The sequence below is a fragment of the Salmo trutta genome, chromosome 2, assembly GCF_901001165.1.
Source record: "Salmo trutta chromosome 2, fSalTru1.1, whole genome shotgun sequence".
In the NCBI taxonomy this organism is placed as follows: domain Eukaryota; kingdom Metazoa; phylum Chordata; class Actinopteri; order Salmoniformes; family Salmonidae; genus Salmo; species Salmo trutta.
This window is the reverse complement of record NC_042958.1, coordinates 18606751-18632301: the sequence shown is the minus strand read 5'-3', so window position 1 is coordinate 18632301 and position 25551 is coordinate 18606751. Positions and strand designations below refer to the sequence as shown.

Here is a 25551-nt window from a genome sequence, read left to right as displayed (position 1 = left end):
CTAAGAATAGATTAGATTGCTGTACTTAATATGTCTACTCCCAAAAAGGTCAAACTTGGACAAAGCAATGGTCGAAACATGTTCTGCCATTCTGAAGTCCTTAGAATAGCACTTTATTCTAAACTTTAAGGAGACATACAGTAGCACCAGTGGCCAGTCCTGGTAGCATTCCTGTCTGCTTTTCAATTAAATCCAGTCACCTTAGGCCCTGGTGCTGTGTCCACGCTGTATCTAACAGAAAGAAAAGACAGAATCCTCTTCCTCTCTGCAGCTGGAGAGACTGATAGACTGTGTGTGTGCATGTGCGTGTGTGCGTGTGCGTGTGTGTATGACAGTGATAGTGTAATTTCCAGCCAGAGAGCTACTAGGCTCACGTTAGCCAACCATGTAATTAAAGCCTTAAAAATGTCACCATCCCTCGCCAGACGGCTTTATGTCCCTTATCACAGCATTACCAGGTGTGTGTGTGTGTGTGTGTGTGTGTGTGTGTGTGTGTGTGTTTGTGTGTGTGTGTGTTTGTGTGTGTGTGTTTGTGTGTGATTGGTGAAAGAGTATCATGGTATTGGTCGACCGAGCGCTCACATTTCATTGTCCAAGTTATCAACTCACCACCAGACAGCAACAATAAAGACCTCTCTAAATTGTATGGGTTGTGACTGATCCATTTTAATGTTGTGGTATAGGACACGATATCTGACTTTTAAGGAGAATCTACATTTAGATTATTGACATCAGACTTGCTGATGGTAAGTGTATTTTTGTGTCGGTGTTGTTATTGCTCCAGGCATGGCATTATTCCAAATATAATGTAAAGTGGAAATGACAGCATTTTAGCAACATGAAATCTTATTAAAATCTGTTCATATACACCCCCAGGAAGAATATTCGATTTTTTTAACGCTTTCTGACAAGTGAGCACTTAAGCTGTAGTGGAGCGGGTCGAGACTTGTACCCCCGCACACTGACTCTGTATCTCCTGTATATAGCCTCATTATTGTTATTTTATTGTGTTACTTTTTGTGTTTTTGTATTTTTTACTTTAGTTTATTTAGTAAATATTTTCTTAACTCTATTTTCTTAACTGCATTGTTGGTCAAGGGCTTGTAAGTAAGCATTTCACAATAAGGTCAACCTGTTGTATTCGGCGCATGTGAGAAATAACATTTGATTTGAAATGGTCATTTTCACGTTTTCATAAATTCTTAGAATATTTGGGAATTACGTATACTAAGGCATTTGTGAAAATTAGAGTAGAGTAGGAAAGCAGCTGTGTGTTTGGACTATTTAATAGACACTGCAGTAAATAAAACCTAATAAAAACATCTGTCTCGTCCAGGACCGGAGTCTACGCAGACCGGTGCGCCATAGCCAATCAGAGGCCACAAGGGCCTGCCATCATTCAATTTGAACTGCACTGTGTGTTTACAGGAAGTAGCAGCAGCGTGACTTTAGGTCCTTAGAACGCATTCGGCAAAAGCCATTAAATACACTTGAATGGATTTCTGCAAATATGTAGCTAAATACCACAGGAGTCCTCTTACATTTGTGAACTTTACAGTCCTATTGATTGAACAACCATAAAAATGTAGGCTATTTTGCCCTATATATATAGATCAATAACAACAAGACCAACAACTAACGCTAGCCAGAGCAAGATTAGCTCAAATCTAACGAAGGAACATTAGATAAAGTCTCTCAAACTTTTTTTAGCTTGTTGGCTGTCAAAATTGCACTTATAAACTAAGGGGAATAGCCTGCTCGTCCTTCTGCAGCGTGCCTGCCAATGCATCTGTTGTCCCAACCAAGCACCCAAGCTAACTGGCTAAAGTTGGCTAGCTTACTAGCTAGCTGCTTTCAGACACAAATAAGAGAACACCTCACTCTGACCATTTTACTCACCCTAATAGAGCTGGTTAGGCTGTTTAGATGTTATACATTTTAGTCATTTAGCAGACGCTCTATCTAGAGCGTTCGTGACTAACTATTACTTTTTTTACCTATGTTTACTGACACAGGTCATATTCGATGGGTGTTGCGCGTTTGTAAATTCATCAGTTATTCTGTGCTCTGGCACACTCAGACAAGAGTGCCCTGAAATCGGAGTAGGTAGCTAGCCAGAATGAATTTGTGAACGCAAGAGATATGCTAACTGGAAAACAGTTGTTCAGCATTGCTAGCTAACCACATTTCTTGCTAGCTAACCAAATGCTGGACGACTGTTATCTCTAGCTGTGTAGCCACCGAAAAACGATACGAGTGGAAAAAGTCACTCACCCACTCCTCCAATGACATGACGTCCTCCTGTCAACTAGCTAGCTATCTAGCTAAAGTTAGGCTATGTGTTTTAAATAAATACGCTAGCATATTAGCCACGTAATGTCTGATTTGCGCTTGCTAGTTTGATCATTGCCCTTGCTAGTTTAATTGTATTGACATTTTTATAACATCTTATGAAGTTGGTTTTGTAGCATAAACTGGGAATTTGATATTTTTTACTGATATTATGATTGTCTGTTTGTTCGATATCTGCAAAGTTGTTAAAACGCTGTCAGTTCCACTTTAATAAAATCAAAGTTTATTTGTCGCATACACAGATTAGCAGATGCTAAAGCAGGTGCAGCAAAATGCTTGGGTTTCTAGCTGTCCGTGACAGCAAACATAGAACAAATGAGAAAGTTTGTATACTAGAACTGAATATACCAGAACTGAAAAAGAGTGTGCGAGCCAGGAGGCCTACAAACCTGACTCAGTTACACCAGCTCTGTCAGGAGGAATGGGCCGAAATGTACCCAAATTATTGTGGGAAGCTTGTGGAAGGCTACCCGAAACGTTTGACCCAAGTTAAGCAATTTAAAGGCAATGCTACCAAATACTAATTGAGTGTATGTAAACTTCTGACCCACTGGGAATGTGATGAAAGAAATAAAAGCTGAAATGAATCATTCTCTCTACTATTATTCTGACATTACACATTCTTAAAATAAATTGGTGATCCTAACTGACCTAACAGAGGGAATTTTTACTGGGATTAAATGTCAGGAATTGTGAAAAACTGAGTTTAAATGTATTTCGCTAAGGTGTATGTAAACTTCTGACTTCAACTGTATGTGTGTTGATGTTGACTCCTCTGGGTCTTCATAGTGGCCATCTCTCTCTCCCTCTCTCTTCCCCTCTCTCCTTCTCTCTCTCCCTCTCTCTTTCTTTCTCTCTCTTTCTCTCTCTCTCCCTTGATCAGCTTTCCGATGACACTCTTCTCCTTTCCTAGTGTCAGTCTATGGACATGTCAGTCTTTGAAGTAATGTGGATCTTTGATGCTGAGGCATTTCCTAAGCGTTCTAATGTCTGGAAAACATCAGAGTTTGTGCAGGGAATACTTCAAACTAGGTCCGAGATCACTGTGAGCCAACTGTGGACAAATATAAATGGCATTTTAGGTGTTTAAACTAAAGCTTCTGTTTACCAATGAGATTGTGTGAAATGTGCCATGTCACTCAAACAGAAGGAGAGAAAATTCTTTAGAAACACATAGAAACATCAGTATATGATTTGACAGCTAAGGAGTCATTTAAAATCCTCTGGATTGCCGATAAGTTGCGTCCTAAGTTTTTGCTCACCACGTGACCTGAACCGGAAAAACTCACAGCCCTACAGGATTCAGACATTTTTCCTGGTCAGGTTAAGTGGTCTTTACCATAGACTTTACCTTGGCATCCACTCAGAAAACATTTTCATTACGTGTCAGGGTTTCATAGTTTGATTAATTGAAGTTCTCCTTAACTGCATACACAGCTTTATTTGACCTTGACCTACTGTAGTTCTGGTGTGTGTGTGTGTGTGTGTGTGTGTGTGTGTGTGTGTGTGTGTGTGTGTGTGTGTGTGTGTGTGTGTGTGTGTGTGTGTGTGTGTGTGTGTGTGTGTGTGTGTGTGTGTTGGAGGTAGAGTCACCTGTTATAAAGCCATGAGGCCAGATCCCCCAGGCATTATTTAATGGGTTTAACTCCCATCTCATTCTGGAATACCTCCAGAAACCACAGGGCAAGGTTACACAGGTAATTGCTTGCTTGTTTGTGTGTGTGTGTGTGTGTGTGTGTGTGTGTGTGTGTGTGTGTGTGTGTGTGTGTGTGTCTGTTCAAACATATATCCCCACTGCTACAGGTACCCTTCAACTCTGTATTGTAGGTGAAGATCTGCTCTGTCTACTGTCAGTCATCAGTCCTCACTGTGATTGTTATCCCCCTTTTCTGACACACACACACACACTGCTGGAGGCTGAGAGCGATTGGTAAAAATAACATCAGGATTTGGGAACCTCTGAGAGTAAGGGCGGGACACAGCTGAAATTGCTGGGTTTATTGTGCTTGTGTGCGCGTGTGTCTGTGTGTCACGCCCTGACCATAGAGAGCCCTTGGTTGAGGTCAGAGCGTGACTAGGGGGGTGTTCTAGTAATTCTATTTCTATGTTGGTGAGTTGTATGGTTCCCAATTAGAGGCAGCTGGTAATCATTGCCTCTAATTGGGGATCATATTTAGGAAGCCCTTTCTCCCACCTGCTTTGTGGGATATTGTTTCAGTTAGTGCCTATGTGCGTGCTGTACTTCATGTTCGTTGGATGTTTTTTTCTTTTTTTTTGTTTCACTGTGAATTAAAATTATGTGGAACTCAACTCAAGCTGCGCCTTGGTCTGCTCTGTATGACGATCGTGACAGAATATCCCACCAACGCAGGACCAAGCAGCGTGTTATGGAGGTTAAAGAGTTTTGGACATGGGAGGAAATCATGGGAGGTTGTGAGACCCTTGTGAGACACCAAGGAAGGTGGAAGGACAGCGACGACGCCGGGGTCCGCGGCCACAGAAACCCCAAGATTCTTGGGGGGGGGGGGCATGGAGCTGTCGGTCGAGCAGCGGAGAGTGCCAGAGCCCGAATGGGGGTCGGTGGAGGAGTTTAATGAGGGATACCGGAGAGAGGTATTAGCAAGGAGTATGCTGCAGCGCAGGCGTGCTGAAGAGCGTGTCTTCAGTCCGATGCCACAGAAACCCCAAGAAAAGTTTTGGGGGGGGCACAAGGGGCTGTCGGTCGAGCGTCGGAGAGAGCCAGAGACCGTCGGGGAGCTGATGGAACTGTTGGAGGTGAGAGAAAGGAGAGAGATGTTGTGGAGGTGTGTTCTGCACAACATTCGACCTGAAGAGCCTGTCAGCAGTCTGGTGAGTCCTGTGCCAGCTCCACGCACCAGGTCTCCAGTGCGCCTCCCCAGTCCGGTACGTCCTGTGCCTGCTCCTCGCAGTCGCCCTGAAGAGCATGTCACCAGTCCGGTGCAACCTGTACCGGCTCCACACATCAGGCCTCCAGTGCGCCTCCCCAGTCCGGTATGTCCTATACCTGTTTCCCACACTCGCCTTGAAGAGCGTGTCACCAGTCCGGTGCAACCTGTACCGGTTCCACGCACCAGGCCTCCAGTGCGCCTCCCCAGCCCGGTACGTCCTGTGCTGGTTCCTTGCACTCACCCTGAAGAACGTGTCATCAGTCCAGTGCCACCTGTGCCGGTTCCTTGCACTCGCCCTGAAGAGCGTGTCATCAGTCCGGTGCCACCTGTGCCGTCTCCACGCACCAGGCCTCCAGTGCGCCTCCCCAGCCCAGTACATCCTGTGCCGGATCCCCGCACTCGTCCACCAGTGCGTGTGTATGGTCCGGAGACTCCAGTGACGGTCTACAGATGTTTTGTTGTTTGTTAAAATTATGTGGAACTCAACTCAGGCTGCGCCTTGGTCCACTCTGTATGACTACCGTGACACTGTGTGTGTGTGCTTGTGTTAGTGCGTCAGATTTAAATGGGACCAAGGCTGTGGCCAGTCAACTCAGGATTAGTCCAAGAGTCCTTCAGACCTTTGTACAATACAGTCTGTTACCACAGTGGGTGTGAGTTTTTCTCCAAAGACAAAGATTTTGTACAGTTAAGTACAGTATTTACGAAGTCATCAGGGTTTCAGTACATTTGTATATTCTAACAATTGTCATTGCATACGGTTGCTTTTAATTTCATTTATTTTATTAGTGTTTTAGTTTTTCCTCAACCTTTTGACCTCACCCTCAACCACACACTTGCAACAGCCCCTCTACAGTCCCTCTGCAATCCCTCTACAGCCCCTCTACAGCCCCTCTACAGTCCCTATACAGTCTCTCTTCAGCCCCTCTGCAGTCCTTCTACAATCCTTCTACAGTCCCTCTACAGCCCCTCTACAGCCCCTCTGCAGTCCTTCTACAATCCTTCTACAGTCCCTCTACAGCCCCTCTACAGCCCTTCTACAGCCCCTCTACAGCCCCTCTACAGCCCCTCTACAGCCCCTCTATAATCCTTCTACAGTCCCGTTTACAGCCCCTCTAAGCCCCTCTACAATCCTTCTACAGTCCCTCTACAGCCCCTCTAAGCCCCTCTACAATCCTTCTACAGTCCCTCTACAGCCCCTCTACAGTCCCTCTACAGCCCCTCTACAATCCTTCTACAGTCCCGTTTACAGCCCCTCTACAATCCCTCTACAGTCCCTCTACAGTCTCTTTTCAGTCCCTCTACAGTCCCCCTACAGTCTCTCTTCAGTCCCTCTACAGTCCTTCTACAGTCTCTCTTCAGTCCCTCTACAGTCTCTCTTCAGTCCCTCTACAGTCCCTCTACAGTCTCTCTTCAGTCCCTCTACAATCCTTCTACAGTCCTGTTTACAGCCCCTCTACAGTCCTCCATCCATGTGTTCCATTACTCATGCCTTACACCGTCCATCTGTCCACAGCAGAGAACACTCACTGTAGAACATTTCTGTTTTAAAACCCCTCCACTCCAGAGAGTCAGCTACAAACCAAACAGATTGGAATCTCAGTCTGGTTTTCCGAGGGGACTTACATACATACACACACAGCCCACACTCGAGTGTTTATTCCGCCGGAATACTGTTTGTGGAACAGATTGGGTAGAAGCAATCCTGAAAGTTAGTAGTTAGGTTTGTGATGGGAAATGTTCTAACTCACCTAGGGAAATATCAACACACACGCACAGCGTTCCGTCTGACTGAGGAGAAATATCAACACACACAGCTTTCTGTCTGAATGAGGAGAAATATCAACACACACAGCTTTCTGTCTGACTGAGGAGAAATATCAACACACACAGCTTTCTGTCTGACTGAGGAGAAATATCAACACACACAGCTTTCTGTCTGACTGAGGAGAAATATCAACACACACAGCTTTCTGTCTGACTGAGGAGAAATATCAACACACAGCTTTCTGTCTGACTGAGGAGAAATATCAACACACACAGCTTTCTGTCTGACTGAGGAGAAATATCAACACACACAGCTTTCTGTCTGACTGAGGAGAAATATCAACACACAGCTTTTTGTCTGACTGAGGAGAAATATCAACACACAGCTTTTTGTCTGATTGAGGAGAAATATCAACACACGCAGCTTTCTGTCTGAATGAGGAGAAATATCAACACACACAGCTTTCTGTCTGACTGAGGAGAAATATCAACACACACAGCTTTCTGTCTGACTGAGGAGAAATATCAACACACAGCTTTCTGTCTGACTGAGGAGAAATATCAACACACAGCTTTCTGTGTGACTGAGGAGAAATATCAACACACACAGCTTTCTGTCTGACTGAGGATAAATATCAACACACACAGCTTTCTGTCTGACTGAGGAGAAATATCAACACACAGCTTTCTGTCTGACTCAGGAGAAATATCAACACACAGCTTTCTGTGTGACTGAGGAGAAATATCAACACACACAGCTTTCTGTCTGACTGAGGAGAAATATCAACACACACAGCTTTCTGTCTGACTGAGGAGAAATATCAACACACAGCTTTCTGTCTGACTGAGGAGAAATATCAACACACACAGCTTCCTGTCTGAATGAGGAGAAATATCAACACACACAGCTTTCTGTCTGAATGAGGAGAAATATCAGTTTGGGATAAGAAGCTGGAGGCGGTGAAATGCATTATATGCCTGAAGACAGTAAATGTTCACACACTGACACCGACACACCTGGGGAGAATATACCCACACACACACACACACACACACACACACACACACACACACACACATACACACACGCCACACACACACACGCCACCTGGTCTAGAGAATACTGAGCTGTTTGCTCAGCCCTGAATTTCTCTTTACCGCTATCTATGTGAGTGTGTATAATCCCTGTTCCAACCGCACATACCAGGCTTTAACAAACAGCTTTCTAATCTGACTGTGATAATAATCTTCTGTTAGAAATGAATCAACATTTATTCAGTAGCTCAGCCCTCACATCATTTTGAGAGAGAAAAGCTGAAAAGCCTGCTTACTGACCCAGTGACTTTGATGCTGATATCGTCATTCTATTCTTAATCCCATTCTTATTCTCACTATTTTACAAACACACTGACTCACACTTCACATCGGACACACAGTTCATATAGTTCATGTATTCTAGACTAACTGACAGACAACCGACCTACCAACTTAGTCAAATGACAGAAACACACACACACACACACACACACACACACACACACACACACACACACACACACACACACACACACACACACACACACACTTCAGGCCTCTCTTTTTGGTTTTCCTCTAATCTTAGATTGTAATGTAAAGTCTGGGGTTGTTTTACTGGTGTGTATGTGTGTGTGTGTGCGTGCGTGCGTGCGTGCGTGTGCGCATGTACATGTCTAGTGTGGAGAGAGGCAGCATCTATCAACATGGTGATGTGACCCCAAGCTAACACCCTACTGTCTGTTTACACAGATGTGTGTGTGTGTGTGTGTGTGTGTGTGTGTGTGTGTGTGTGTGTGTGTGTGTGTGTGTGTGTGTGTGTGTGTGTGTGTGTGTGTGTGTGTGTGTGTGTGTGTGTGTGTGTGAGAATGCGTTCGTCTTGACCACTAAACTGTGGTTCATTTCAGAGGTTATTCATTAACAATGCTATACTGCTATCATAGACGAACTCAGACATGATCAATATGGGTGTGACAGTATGATCCTGCCTGGTTTTCTGACATATTGATCAGTTAAGTTACACCATGTTTAATGGAGCTGGTTTGTAACCAGACTCGCAAGATAAGTGACCTTGGCTGAAACATGAAGACTCTCACTGTCCCCCCAAGATATCACCCTGGTTTTAGCCACGCAGGCTTTCACAGTATTGCAACACGCTAGACACCCAGGTTTTAATCCCCATCGGTCTCACAAAGACCTCCCACTCTACAGAATAGTGTGAATGTGTTTCAGTGTGTTTTTGTTTCCCCTGAATTAAAATGACATTCAATGAGTTTCAGTCCCATAACAACATTTTTATTCTCAAAATGTACAGTGGGGGGAAAAAAGTATTTGATCCCCTGCTGATTTTGTACGTTTGCCCATTGATAAAGAAAGGATCAGTCTATAATTTTAATGGGAGGTTTATTTGAACAGTGAGAGACAGAATAACAACAAAAATATCCAGAAAAACGCATGTCAAAAATGTTATAAATTGATTTGCATTTTAATGAGGGAAATAAGTATTTGACCCCTTCTCAATCAGAAAGATTTCTGGCTCCCAGGTGTCTTTTATACAGGTAACGAGCTGAGATTAGGAGCACACTCTTAAAGGGAGTGCTCCTTACCGCAGCTTGTTACCTGTAAAAAAGACACCTGTCCACAGAAGCAATCAATCAATCAGATTCCAAACTCTCCACCATGGCCAAGACTAAAGAGCTCTCCAAGGATGTCAGGGACCAGATTGTAGACCTATACAAGGCTGTAATGGGCTTCAAGACCATCGCCAAGCAGCTTGGTGAGAAGTTGACAACATTTGGTGCGATTATTCGCAAATGGAAGAAACACAAAAGAACTGTCAATATCCCTCGGCCTGGGGCTCCATGCAAGATCTCACCTCGTGGGGTTGCAATGATCATGAGAATGGTGAGGAATCAGCACAGAACTACACGGGAGGATCTTGTCAATGATCTCAAGGCAGCTGGGACCATAGTCACCAAGAAAACAATTGGTAACACACTACGCCGTGAAGGACTGAAATTCTGCAGCGCCCGCAAGGTCCATCTGCTCAAGAATACATATACATGCCCGTCTGAAGTTTGCCAATGAACATCTGAATGATTCAGATGACAACTGGTGAACGTGTTGTGGTCAGATGAGACCAAAATGGAGCTCTTTGGCATCAACTCAACTCGCCGTGTTTGGAGGAGGAGGAATGCTGCCTATGACCCCAAGAACACCATCCCCACCGTCAAACATGGAGGTGGAAACATTATGCTTTGGGGGTGTTATTCTGCTAAGGGGACAGGACAACTTCACCGCATCAAAGGGAAAAATCTTGGGTGAGAACATCCTTCCCTCAGCCAGGATATTGAAAATGGGTCGTGGATGGGTATTCCAGCATGACAATGACCCAAAACACACGGCCAAGGCAACAAAGGAGTGGCTGAAGAAGAAGCACATTAAGGTCCTGGAGTGGCCTAGCCAGTCTCCAGACCTTAATCCCATAGAAAATCTGTGGAGGGAGCTGAAGGTTCGAGCTGCCAAACGTCAGCCTCAAAACCTTAATGACTTGGAGAAGATCTGCAAAGAGGAGTGGGACAAAATCCCTCCTGAGATGTGTGCAAACCTGGTGGCCAACTACAAGAAACGTCTGACCTCTGTGATTGCCAACAAGGGTTTTGCCACCAAGTACTAAGTCATGTTTTGCAGAGGGATCAAATACTTATTTCCCTCATTAAAATGCAAATCATTTATAACATTTTTGACATGCGTTTTTCTGGATTTTTTTGTTGTTATTCTGTCTCTCACTGCTCAAATAAACCTACCATTAAAATTATAGACTGATCATTTCTTTGTAAGTGGGCAAACGTACAAAATCAGCAGGGGATCAAATACTTTTTTCCCCCACTGTACATATATAAAAATGAACAATTATTTATCTTCCCAACATCTGTCTTTGTATAACTTTTTGAGTGTTGACAATAGCATTCATCTCTACCATTTTATTTCCATAACCTCTGTAGCTGTCTACATGTTGTAATTGAGATAAATAGTGGTGTTGATCTTAATACAGTCCTTTTGTCTAGGACAACACAGGGTTAAACCCGAGTATTTATGGTCTGTAGTGTAAATACATGACCTTGTACACATGTTCATCTTGTTTAGGGAGGAACACTGTGTGTGGTCTCTAATGCGGTGCTACTTGAGGAGTATTATGCTGAAGATGATGCCATTGAAAAGCAGTGTGCAAGTTATGGTTGTGTGTTTGTGAGCGAGATCAAGAACGGGTTTACACAATCACCCTGGATAAAAATGATTTAGACTGGGTTGTATTATTACTGTATACATCTCTTACAATGCTGTTGGTTTATTTATCCGTCCACCCACTGTAAATCATGGCTGCCTCAGCAATGTATAAGGGTGTGTGTGTGTGTGTGTGTGTGTGTGTGTGTGTGTGTGTGTGTGTGTGTGTGTGTGTGTGTGTGTGTGTGTGTGTGTGTGTGTGTGTGTGTGTGTCAGTCAGTCAGTCAGTCAGTCAGTCATACTCTGGCCTCCACCTAACAGATAGCATCAGCAAACACACACACACACACACACACACACACACACACAGACATATATCAGCACTCAGTCAGCCCAGTAAATCTGACTTGGAATCGTGCAGTCAATCATACACACACACATGTCTATGTGCAGATTGTCATGTTGATGATTGTGCTGACATTCTGAATACAGGCCTTGAGATAATTGACTGCAGGTTTGCTGCACTCTTTGAATGTTTATGACAAATGATGTGCAGACTGTCAGAAAGGGAGAAAACATCAATCCAGAAAAATGCTAGAATGAGTAAATATTACTAAAGTTAAACGCTTCCTGACAGTTTCTGATATAATAGGTAAACCTTCCTTTAGATAAATTATATTTAGGCTGTCAGATACTGTAGACTAGGCTGTCAAAAGGGTAGGAAAACTTAACTAAAGAAAAATTACATTTGGACAGTTTTATTATATAGAGTTGAGGAAATATGCTCACTAAAGGGGAGACAAGCTAAAAGCCATGAGGATATTCTTCCTATAGAAAACGGGAGGAAAGAATTGCTAAAGACAGTGGTCTTGACTGGCAGTATTTGACAGGTGATTTACATTAGAAAGTCAAGAGTGCCGTACATTCCACCATCAAGCGTTCCTTCAAAAGAGACAGATTTCTCTACACGATGCCAAGACCATGGAGTCGGAATAGCCATGCATGTATCTTTAAACAGTTCCATTTGGAGCAGAAGTGAATGTGTTTTTATGGGATCCACGTTTAAACGGGCCCCATGAAGAGTAGTATGTCCCACATGAAGGTCATGTGTACACACACACACGCACGCTCATGCTGTGTGAGGGCATGCAGATCTGATTCATGTGTTAGGGGTCAGAGGTTACAGTTCAGGGGTCATCAGGGTGAATGTGACAGCAGCTGCCTCAGCTCCGCATGAATCTGACACTAGAACCATATCTCTCTCTTTATCTCCCTTTCTCCGCTCTCCTTTCTCTAGCACTTTCGATCTTCGCTCTCGCTGCTTTTTCTTTGGTCTTATCTCTCCTCCTTTCTTTTATTCTCCCCTGCTCTCTTTCTGTCTCTTCCTCACTCTCTCGTGGTTTATTAAGAGTTCCAATTATTACCAGCTTAAATTCGCAGCTCCGTCTTTCTTTCGCCCTCAAAAAGCCTTTTTTGCAAGCAAACTAAAGGAACTTATGTTGCCTCTCTCTCTCTACAGGCGTGTCTCTAATGCGATTAGCTCACGGCCCAACAGGAAGTAACCGACGCCCCACCTTCCCATGGCTCCGCCCCCCGTGGGTCGCCTCTCCCTTACCCGGCATGCGGTGCTGCTGCTGCAGTGCATGCTGGTCCTGTGGGCTGGGGGCGTGGTTGGCAGGAGAGGGCCGGTGCTGCTGCCTGAGTCGCCCTGTCACCGGGCAGAACACCCCCTCATCTCACACACAGGTAGGTCACACACGCTCACAGTCACACACACACACTCACACACTCACAGTCATGCACACACTCATTCCCTTCCCGTTGTGGAAGTTCATATTTTGTTATTCAGTGTTTCCTGTAATCTAATAGCATTTTTCATATTTCCTGCATTAAAGAACATATTTTATAGAGCAGTTCAGCCATAAATAGTACTGTAAAACTTCACCAGATGAAAACATGGATAAAAATTCATTCAGTTCTCTCCACTAACAACATACCAGCCCAATGCCACTGCGCCCATTCCATCCATCCTAGCTGAGACTGTCAGCTAATCATACAGCTCTCTGTCTAGGGTGTAATTGAGTGAAAGGGCAAGGTCACCACACACACACACACACACACACACACACACACACACACACACACACACACACACACACACACACACACACACACACACACACACACACACACACACCATAGCCTCCTCTGTTAGCTCATGGTTAGTTGGGTTACCTTCAGCACTCAGTCTATAGACTGTGAGGACGATGACTAACGGTCTGGCTAGTGCTATCTGCTGTCCTCGGTGAGTCTCTGTGGTAGTTGGGGTGACCAAACTGCACACTAGCATTGCCTGAGGTCAACAGTTTGTGTTCCCTAATGTTTCAGTCCATACACTCAGTGCCTGCTGAAGTCATGGAAATGCAGTGGTGTTAATAAAGTATGGAGACAGTTTGGTTACTAATCAGATATGAACACTGAACACAGATAGAGGGGGTACATGAAAAGAGGGGAGGGGGTACATGAGAAGAGGGGAGGGTGTAGAGGAGAAGAGGGGAGGGGGAAGAGAAGAGGGGGAAGAGGAGAAGAAGAGAGGGGGATGGGGAGGGGGAAGGGGAGAAGAGTAGAGGGGGAAGGGGAGAAGAGGAGAGGGGGAAGGGGAGGGGGAAGAGGAGAAGAGGGGAGGGGGAAGATGAGAAGGGGGGAGATGCAAAGGGGGGAGGGGAGTGGGTAGAGGAGAAGAGGGGAGGGGTAGAGGAGAAGAGGGGAGGGGGAGGAGGAGAAGAGGGGGGCAGGGTAGATGAGGGGAGGGGGTAGAGGAGAAGAGGGGGGGTAGAGGAGAAGTGGGGGTAGAGGGGAAGAGGGGAGGGGGTAGAGGAGAAGAGGAGAATAGGGGGGTAGAGGAGAATAGGGGGGTAGAGGAGAAGAGAGGGTAGAGGGGAAGAGGGGAGGGGGTAGAGGAGAAGAGGGGGTAGAGGAGAATAGGGGGGTAGAGGAGAATAGGGGGGTAGAGGAGAATAGGGGGGTAGAGGAGAAGAGGGGGTAGAGGGGAAGAGGGGAGGGGGTAGAGGAGAAGAGGGGAGTCTGTAGAGGAGGGGATGGGGTAGGGGAGAGGAGGGGAGTCTGTAGAGGAGAAGCGGGGAGTCTGTAGAGGGGAGGGGGAAGAGGAGAAGAGGGGAGACTGTAGAGGGGAGGGGGAAGAGGAGAAGGGGAGAAGAGTTAGGGGTAGGGGATAGAGAAGAAGTGGGAGGAAATGTCTCTAAAGGTAGTATAATTAAGCAATAAGGCCTGAGGGGGTGCGGTATATGGCCAATATACCACGGCTGAGGGCTATTCTTAACCCCAATGCAACGTTGAGTGCCTGGATACATCCCTTAGCTATGGTATATTGGCCATATACCACAAACGCCTTATTGCTATTATAAACTGGTTACCAACGTAATTAGAGCAGTAAATGTTTTGTCATACCCAGGGTAATGTTTTGTCATACCCAGGGTATACGGTATGATATGCCACGGCTGTCAGCCAATCAGCATTCAGCATTCCACCCAGTTTATAATATGTAGTATAATAGAACACAGCCACGCACACACACACACACACACACACACACACACACACACACACACACACACACACACACACTCACTGCTCTCTATATGCTGTATACTCCATGTCCTGCTGACGTCTAAAGTTGGAGGGAGGTCCCCAGGTCCTCCAAAGAGTGGGAAGAACTACAAAGACCTCAAACATAAATATGAAAATATATCAATATAATATAAATGTAACTCCCTGGAGAGTCAGGCTTTTTCTTATGGCGGACACACACTGACTGGGCTAGCTGTGGTGGGCCTCGCTATACTCCCATGTCTTCCATGTCTCCAAGGGCCATATTCAATCTAAAGCGAAAACTGGATTTCTGGGATTGTTTGAAAATAACTTCTCCTGGGAATCTGGTTAGTGGGTTTGATGGAATATGGCACTAAAGCTGTTCCAGTGACACACTGTACTCTCCTGTTGTGTTTTGTCTGGTCTGGGGCCTGTGGGTTGCTCAGAGCAGGGTGTGACACTCTAACACACATGAAAGACTAAAGGGTGGTGATTTTCTGACTTGGCTCTTTGCTCAGCCATAATAACTGCTACTGTACAGCAATACTCCCTTGTGATATTTTCAAAGGCTGAATTATAGAAATTGTCCATTCCTTTGTCGTTCTGAGTGCAGTTTTCTTTCCAAGAAAAATGTTTTATAGTGAGAAGGATTTGAAGCTGCGTAGCTCAAAACTGACAGACAGAATTTAGAACTTCGAACGAGTCATAGAACTTCTGATTCTGCAAGGAACCTTTCGGAAATGACTTCTTAATGTCAACCATGATGAAATCAGACTTTAAACAAAAATGTATCCTCTATCAGAAAAAAAAACGTTCTAAAGCACAGTTCATTCTTGTGGAACACGTGTGGGTTTATGAGTCAATCAGCAGTCCTAACCTCCAGAGATATATTATTGAAGCTCTATGTTTAACGAGTGTTCCTTGGCGGATGTTGAAGTTATGGAAGATAGTTAAAACGTGTGCAGTAAACAGTGTCATCTCACCACCATTCAAGGTCTCGTCTCGGAGGATCTGAGAAGACGTGTCTGTTTAACAGCGGTGGATAGACTTGCACTTTTATCACCCCTCAAAGAATAACACATTGTTAGAGAGTTGCTGTGTGTGTGTGTGTGTGTGTGTGTGTGTGTGTGTGCGCGCAAGACTTTCCAAAAGAAAATAAACAAATCGCCACATCAACGATTGGAGACCAAGATGATTTAATTGGTCCATGGGGAATATTTTTTACAGCCCACTAAGTCAATTGCGAGACCAACTTCTACATTCTTAAGCATCAGTGCATTCTATTTACGGCCAAACTTCCCACAAAGCTGCATTTGAATACTGACACAGGAAATGAAATGTAGTCCACCCTGCCTCTACCTTCATGTGTTTTCTTTAAGTCTTAAGTTACAGTTGTGTTTCTTTTTCCCATGTGGCACACAGAGGTCATTAGGTCATCTTGTTAAATGTTCCTTTTTTTCTTCCCTTAAACGGTTTCGCTCTGAAGCGCATGATGCATTGAAACGTTTTATTGTGGTTTGTCTGTTAGGATTCACCCTCTGCAGTGCATCTTTAAGGTTTTCTTCTCAATCCAACTTCACAAAATAGTTGTAATTTCATATTTTCCCTTTACCACATGGGACAGCAAACACACCCCAGTCTCCCTAGTTGGACATCTTGTCAGGCTGAATTTAAATTGAATATATACGTAGGTACTCCATTTAAACCCTCAATGACCCCCCATTTACTCCTGGAAACCTGCAGTATTCCAGTCCCAGTTGGTTCCACGTGTCTATTGTTTCAGGTCAGGTTGTTCTTTATACAGTTTGAGCACTCTGAGACTGAACACTGCCCTAGTTTCTGAAGCTAGGGTGTAAATATTTATATAGTCTGTCACTTTGTCATTGTGTGTCAACCGCTCTGTTTCAAAACCCAGAATAACAAACCTGGAAAGAGTGATGGAGAAGGAAAAAGGCAAAGATCTAGTTTGGAAAGGGGGATAGAAAGGAGGAGGAAGGGAAGGGGGAGGGGACTGTGCCGGTTTTGGCTTGGCTCTTTGCCATGGCAGCCCTGGCCGCGTTCTCAGAGTTCTTTTCCCAAACCGTACACACACACACACACACACACACACACACACACACACACACACACACACACACACACACACACACACACATACACGTGCACGCTGTACGGTTCTGTCTCATCAGCAGCCAAGCCCCCGATGCACCCGGCTGTGGTACAAGCACAGTAATGATTCGATTACATTATCGCACACGCATTAAAAGCATGAAGGAAAGGACATGAAAAAGACTAGAGAAATGCCTGGAGAGAGAGCGAGGCAGGGGACCATATTTTAACACTACAACCGCTAAAGCAGTCATTTTGACTGCTCATGAATCATTTTTTTTACTCTGCCATTTTTTAAGTCTTGCCCCCCTCCGTTCTTGACTTTTCCTAAATAAGTCTATATAACACACTGTCTGTGTTAGAATCTTAATATCACAAACAGAACCGGAGGTATTACCATTTTTAGCAGGGCGTGTCATTTTTGAAATGGTTTTCCCACATTGCCCCTCCTTCTCCCAACAGTTGAAAGTGCAGTGCCCAGTTGATAATCACCACGATAATTGCCTCGAAACTATACCGAAACAAATTTCACACGTATAAAATCAGATTAAATAAATTAAGTAAGAATGACTGGGGAGAAATGGGGAGAATGGTTGAGTTGATGAGCGAGGGGAAGCGAATGATGCATAATTGTGTAATCACCAATTGTGATTGAAGAACAGGGGGGGGGGGATTCTATTGTATTGATCCAGTCTAATTCTAATCTTAAAATGGTGTGTACCCTATTTCAGTCCACTAAATAAAAGCAGCCTTATCAGTCTACCATGGGCCTACTTGGAACAGGCTACACAGTGAGAGCGTGTGTCATTTACATGCAGAAACCCTTTCAATATTGGGCAGCAGGTGAGGGAGTGACAGAGAATGTTGTGATGAGGCTTGTGGAACCTTACACTGGCAAGGGGAGAAATGTCACCATGTACAATTTCTTCACTTCACTGTCATTGGCTGGCACCATGAACAAAGGGAGACGGAGCTCACCGGCACAGCCATTGTACTCCACAACGGTGCTGAAGATTGACAAGACCACAGGGACGCAATAAAGAGAGAACCGGAGACTATTATGCACTACAACCAAACAAAGGTATGTCAAAGTGTGACAAGCAAGTGAAAGTTACAAAAATTCGGTAAATTACTAGGACCACGAATAACAGTTCAATGAAATCCAACTGATGCCATTGTGTGAAGATGCACACAAGCACATAGCTGACAATAATTGACTGTTTTTGACTGCTGTCATATCGACACATTCATTATAATACAACTATTGCTTTTGTGCTGATTTTCACTATTTATCAAGGCCACTTGGCACTTATAATGATGTTTAGGCTACTGATGTTTTCATCATTTGACCACGCGTCTTGCTGACCGTATGTCTTGCTGACCACCCGTCTTGCTGAGCGTATGTCTTGCTGACCGTATGTCTTGCTGACCGTATGTCTTGCTGACCACGCGTCTTGCTGACCGTATGTCTTGCTGACCATATGTCTTGCTGACCACCTGTCTTGCTGACCACCCATCTTGCTGACCACGCGTCTTGGTGACCGTATGTCTTGCTGACCACCCGTCTTGCTGACCGTATGTCTTGCTGACCGTATTTCTTGCTGACCACCCGTCTTGCTGACCGCCCGTCTTGCTGACCACCCATCTTGCTGACCACGCGTCTTGGTGACCGTATGTCTTGGTGACCACCCGTCTTGCTGACCACCCATCTTGCTGACCGCTCGTCTTGCTGACCACCCGTCTTGCTGACCACCCGTCTTGCTGACCACCCGTCTTGCTGACCACCCGTCTTGCTGACCACCCGTCTTGCTGGCCTTATGTCTTGCTGACCACCCGTCTTGCTGACCACCCGTCTTGCTGACCTTATGTCTTGCTGACCACCCTTCTTGCTGACCACCCGTCTTGCTGACCTTATGTCTTGCTGACCACCCTTCTTGCTGACCACCCGTCTTGCTGACCACCCGTCTTGCTGACCACCCGTCTTGCTGACCACGCGTCTTGGTGGTTGGGGTCTTTATTTCATTTTGTCATTATGAAAATAAGCTGTTAATGTGTTCCAACACACATGCCTTCTGTTCCATAGTTGTAACAAACCCACCCCACAAATAAAATGTATTAAACACTTGAATGTGTTTTTTGTGTTTTATATTTTTACTTATAGCCTACAATAACAAGCTAATGAAAATGCTATTTAAAAAAAATCATAGTTACACAAGGTCTTCATAAACACAACCAAATGATTATTTTTGCTATCGCATATATGAAATGTATTAACTACAGTGTTAGAATGTTGCAGTCAGAATGACTGCTCATTAACTTGCAGGGAGGGGGGGGGGTGTCCCTTGAGGCTCAGACGTTCTACTGTTTAAAGGGGCTATTTTTAAAAAACACATCTTGTTTAGTGAAGAAGTTCTTTAAATCCCATTGGTTCCTTTTGTAGAGGTCAAGGTCAGAGTTAATTTGAGGTTCAACTGTAATATAATGCTCCTAAGGGAGCTATTGCTGCTCCCCTAGAGCCTTACAAAACATACCAATGTTATACTGAAGCCCTGAGGTAATCCACCAAATCACTCAATGTTCCATATAACTTTCTAGTATTCTACCAAGATCACTCAACGCTCTACCAAAGCATAATGTCCTGCTGCCATTCTCCAACATTAGTCTGGTCTGTTTCTCATTAGAGCCCAGAGCCCAGGGTAACACATCTGCTCTGGTTATGAATGCTTATCAATGCTTATGAATGTTTATGAGCCCTTCACCTTGTCATAAAACACATAAATCCTCCATGTTGTGGGCGTTGTATTCACTTAAAAACCCTTCTCTGCCTCCCCCTCTGAGAGGGACCTGAGTGGGGCTATACCCCGGTGGGATCTTAGCATGATTTATGGGGGAAACACTGGGTAACTGAAGCCTTGGTTTCCCTCTGATGGTGTCGCTGCCACATTTGTATGCTCTGAATGCTTCCCCCGGTATGAAAAACTAGCCTGTCACTGGCACCAGAGAGGCGCATCCCAAACTCCCGTCCCCCTGTAGAATTAGAGGGGAACAAGCCATTAACCACAGCCAAATCTTAGGGCGGAATTTGTTGTGATCTCTCCACAATATTTATTTCACCCAGGCTAATGAAAATGTATTAGCTTTGGGTCTGCGAGTTGAAAGTTTCCTCCTTCCAGTTTAACTGGTGCTCATTTTCATTAATATTTTAGACCCTGGAGAGTGGAAGGAAGAGGAAAGGAATGTCTTTGTTAGCAGTGATGCCATCATGTTAGGTGAAATGAATGTGCTATGATAGTGTTCTGTGCTCCTGCAGTTTGACAAGGAGGTAGAGTCAGTGCTGTATTTTTTTAGTACGTAGCTCCTAGCAGTGACTCACAGGAAGGCAGGCAGCCAGGCAGAGATTCCCTGTTGTATTGGGCTGAATGCTTTGGCTTGACAGTAAACAATGGATTGTTGGTTTGATGCAGTGAAGGGAAACTGTGGTTTCATTTCAAGATGTCTTCTGACAGGTGTTTCACATTTTTGACTAAAAGTTTTTCGAGGTGAGTTTCTTTACTTCAACCCTAGCTGTATTCGATCAGATATAGTACAGGACAGGTATAGACAGATCACAACATAATATCCACCACAGTAATTGCCCTAAAATGGCTTCATTCTCTACCATGAAAAGTGTTTTGAAATCCCTGAGCCACAGTGGCACCAGATATTTTGAAATACTGTACTTAGATGAACATAAGACATACTGCTAACCGTTTCAAACGGGGATTATTAGAATAGAATACTGTCTAGTATCGGTGTGTAGTGATGTGTTATTGTGACTACAGAGCAGGTTATGTGCTGAGTGAGAGGAAACAAACGCCCAGAGAAGAACCTGCCCTAACCACAGTGTAAGAACTGACACTGGAGTAGAGAAGCAGGTAGGGAGAGTGAACATTTCATTTAGCACTGACATGGAACAGGACAGGAACAGTGTCAGAACTGGGTAACAAAATGACAAACGACAATTAATGCTGAAGCAGGGAACAGAGCTGGGGAACAGACAGATATAGGGGAGGAAATGACACAGGTGATTGAGTCCAGGTGAGTGCAATGAATTGCTGATGCGCGTGACGAGGGAGGCAGGTGTGCGTAATGATGGTGGCAGGAGTGCGTAGTGCTGGGCAGCCTGGCGCCCTCGAGCGCCAGGGAGGGAGAGTGGGAGCAGGCGTGACACACAGACCTAGAATCAGATTATCTTCTTTCAAATGCTTAACTGACTCACTACCTATCAGATTACAGGACAGTAGGGGCCCGACACTAATCGCCCAGCAACCCGACAGGAATATTTGATTCTATTGGTCAAGGGCTAATGGGTTGGGCGCCATGGAGACAGGCGTGTTGAGGGTGATCTGTCTCTGTGTGTCTGGGGTTTGACGTATTGTGTGTGTGTGTGTGTGTGTGTGTGTGTGTGTGTGTGTGTGTGTGTGTGTGTGTGCGTGCGTGCGTGCGTGCGTGTGTGTGTCTAATGTACCATGAGGGAATCTCTATCTCTGGGTTCAGGGCCAAGGTCAAGGCACTGACAACCATGAGATGCATCCGTCTCAGATTCACTTTAGAAGGACCTTGGATTCAGACAGGCATGCACACACACAACACACACACAATCCCCCCCCCCACCCAAATACACATACACACACACAATCCCCCCCACCCAAATACACATACACACACACACAAACAACCCTCCTCCTCTCACACACTATGTACTGTATGCATTAGTTCCTGCTAGCTGCAGTAATGGTTTAGTAAATGGAGTGGAAGGCATTTGGTTGAAAGCCCAGGTGGGACACTGTACTTATGTGTCCTTGAGATAGACTACAGCTATCTGGAGACGCACAGGATATAGGGTACATTAGGTCTCCTTGGAAGGCTTTTTTTGAAGTAATATTCATTTTACCAGGAACTACCCTCTGGTTTGAACCTCTTTTGCGAGGGAGTGTGTAACATCACCAGGCAAGAAGCATTTGTTTTCATAAAATCACAATACAGAACAATACACAGAAAGACAATATAATATAGGCCTACATCACTTTATTACTTACTGTGGCTATTGGCTAAACTCTTTATCCACCCCTTTTTCCTCTGATCTCTTTTCCTCCTGTTTCATTGATTACCGTGTATCTTTCTCTACACTGATTGGCAGATATGGAGCCGTGGATCCACAGGTTCCGGGATGAGGGCACAGTGGATTACTCCCAGCTAACCTTTGATCCCAGCCAGAACGAACTGATAGTCGGAGCCAGGTAATATGTTGTTTTCTCTCTCTCTGCTTCTCTGCTTCTCTGCTGCTCTCTCGCTCTTTCTGCTTCTCTCTCTCTCTCTTTCTGCTTCTCTCTTTCCCCCCCTCTCTATGCTTCTCCCTCTCTTTCTCTCTGGCTATCCCCTCACTTGCCACAGAGTGTTCTCAAGTTAAGCTCATTGTCTCTGTCAAGCACATCGTATTTAATCCAGAGTGTCTGTGTTTGTCTGAAGTGTTCTCTGGCCAGCTGAGATTGGGTTTAGATGAACTCTAACTAGAGTGTCTGTGTGTGTTTGTGTGTGAGTGCGTTCGTGTGTGTGCTTTACTATGCATGTATTTCACTTCTGCTAATGGCCTAGGTTGTCAATACAAGCCGTTCTCTCCAGTTTAGCAGATGGCTGAGGAGACAGAGAGCTGGAGGAGCAGGACCAACACAGAGAAGCAGAGCTGGGGGAATAAACTAATGTACTGCAGATGGGATACAGGGAAACGGAGGAGTTGGAAAGACTTGCAAGGACTGACAGATAAGGAGAAGATAGAGGGAGGGAGAGAGAAGAGCTCTTACCCTTTCCTTTCAAACACGAACCTGACTCAGGGGCTTAAGGGTGGTCCTGTCTCTGCCTGCAGTGGTCTGGCCTAGTCTGTCTTCTCGCTCTCTCTGGAGTGGGCTCTGTGGGATCTGTAAAAGGGATCTAGGAGAAGTGTCCAGGGCTTGGGGTTGACTTAGGACCAGGCCTCACTGAGTCCTTTCACTCAGGCCATCAGGCCACAGACATACCCTCTCTGGCTAACTACATTTGAGTTTTAGACATTGATGTGAGTCATATTGGCACCAGAGGTTCTAAGGCAATTATACGACTGCTCGTATGTTAAACATCTTGAATTAAACCAACTGTATCCAAAATACAGGTCTAATTGGACTCATGGAAACTCCATGTTAGACGGATTCAACACACAGTGTATTCCGAGACCATTCACACAGTCAAAGAAGCCTATTACCAAATCAACCCCTAGCTCCTTAAATGCTCAGTGACAGGGATCTAGAAGAAGTGTTTAAGGAGCTAGGGGTTGTCTGTGGCCTGATGGCCAGAGTGAAAGGACTCAGTGATAATGGAGGTAGAGAAGGAGCGGCAGATCGATGTAAATGTCAATATACTGTAAAGAGGTTCTTAGACCACAGCCTGCCCTGTGAGATAGCCACTCTTCAGAAGATGGATCCGTTGGTGTGTGTCCGTGCGTGCGTGCGTCTTCGTGTGTGCACCTATGCATATGTGTGTTGCTATCGAGTCATCTTATGTGAAGAGGTTTCAGCTGGTGAATAATATTACAGAATAGATGCATTACTCTGACAAGAGCTAGGAGTGTTGTTATACCTTGAATAACCTGGCTCAGAGAAGCTGTCAGTTTCATAATGTTCATATGCATGGCACGGTGGAGATCGCCCAAAAAACCTGCAGCATTGTTCCACAGGAAAGGTTTAGACAAACTCCAACTGTTGCAAACCAAATGCTAGGCAAGTAGCATGGGGAAATATTGTCTAGACGCTTTTTTCCAGGGGAGATGAAGTATATACATTTCCTAGCTGGGCTGTGGGACAGTGGATGCGCATTGATAAATCTAATGGAACAGTTCAATTACCTGGGGATTGTGGTGAATAACTCCCTGCTATCAACCAATCAGCATCCAGAATCCAGACAATCGTTTTGAAATGATGATTCTGTGATGCAATAATGCTGACTTTCCAAAACCATAGTGAGACATTGATAGTCAATATAGATACTACTCACTGTCATGTTTTGTAAAAGGTTTCCAAATAAACCGTTTTTTTAGTTGGCTTACAATGAAACTTCACAATTCAAAAGAGCTTGAGCCAAGGATAGGCTAAAGGTGTTCATTAAAGTGAAGTTTCACTGTTGGGCTTAAGGTTTCTTTCACTGTGGTTTGCACACACACACACACACACACACACACACACACACACACACACACACACACACACTACACACACACTAACACACACACACACACACACACACACACACACACACACACACACACACACACACACACACACACACACACACACACACACACACACACACACACACACACACACACACACACACACACACACCGCCTCATGGGCCTATGATCTTTTCAGATTAGAGTATATTTTTCTTTAGACCAAGAGAGAATGATGTACAGTGCCTTGCAAAATTATTCAGCCCCTTTACTTTCAGTGCAGCAAACTCTCTCCAGAAGTTCAGTGAGGATCTCTGAATGATCCAATGTTGACCTAAATGACTAATGATGATAAATAGAATCCACCTGTGTGTAATCAAGTCTCCGTATAAATGCACCTGCTCTGTGATAGTCTCAGAGGTCCGTTTAAAGCACAGAGAGCATCATGAACAAGGAACACACCAGGCAGGTCCGAGATACTGTTGTTGAGAAGTTTAAAGCCGGATTTGGATACAAAAAGATTTCCCAAGCTTTAAACATCCCAAGGAGCACTGTGCAAGCGATAATATTGAAATGGAAGGAGTATCAGACCACTGCAAATCTACGAAGACCCGGCCGTCCCTCTAAACTTTCAGCTCATACAAGGAGAAGACTGATCAGAGATGCAGCCAAGAGGCCCATGATCACTCTGGATGAACTGCAGAGATCTACAGCTGAGGTGGGAGACTGTCCATAGGACAACAATCAGTCGTATACTGCACAAATCTGGCCTTTATGGAAGAGTGGCAAGAAGAAAGCCATTTCTTAAAGATATCCATAAAAAGTGTCGTTTAAAGTTTGCCACTAGCCACCTGGGAGACACACCAAACATGTGGAAGAAGGTGCTCTGGTCAGATGAAACCAAAATCGAACTTTTTGGCAATAATGCAAAACGTTATGTTTGGCGTAAAAGCAACACAGCTCATCACCCTGAACACCCCATCCCCACTGTCAAACATGGTGGTGGCAGCATCATGGTTTGGGCCTGATTTTCTTCAGCAGGGGATGGGAAGATGGTTAAAATTGATGGGAAGATGGATGGAGCCAAATACAGGACCATTCTGGAAGAAAACCTGATGGAGTCTGCAAAAGACCTGAGACTGGGACGGAGATTTGTCTTCCAACAAGACAATGATCCAAAACATAAAGCAAAATCTACAATGGAAGGGTTCACAAATAAACATATCCAGGTGTTAGAATGGCCAAGTCAAAGTCCAGACCTGAATCCAATCGAGAATCTGTGGAATGAACTGAAAACTGCTGTTCACAAAT

At 44.8% G+C, this 25551-nt stretch overlaps 1 protein-coding gene across 4 annotated transcripts in view; it reads left to right on the top strand.

Moving 5' to 3' along the window:
* The window catches only part of sema5a (sema domain, seven thrombospondin repeats (type 1 and type 1-like), transmembrane domain (TM) and short cytoplasmic domain, (semaphorin) 5A), a 193270-nt gene that overhangs the window by 37857 nt on the left and 129862 nt on the right, over positions 1–25551 (top strand). For all 4 annotated transcript variants that reach the window (XM_029697428.1, XM_029697432.1, XM_029697435.1 and 1 more), the window contains 2 exons: positions 12805–13031; positions 22183–22282. In XM_029697428.1, the coding sequence (XP_029553288.1) occupies positions 12866–13031; positions 22183–22282 (266 nt within the window). In that variant the 5' untranslated portion in view covers positions 12805–12865. The remainder of the gene's footprint in view (positions 1–12804; positions 13032–22182; positions 22283–25551) is intronic.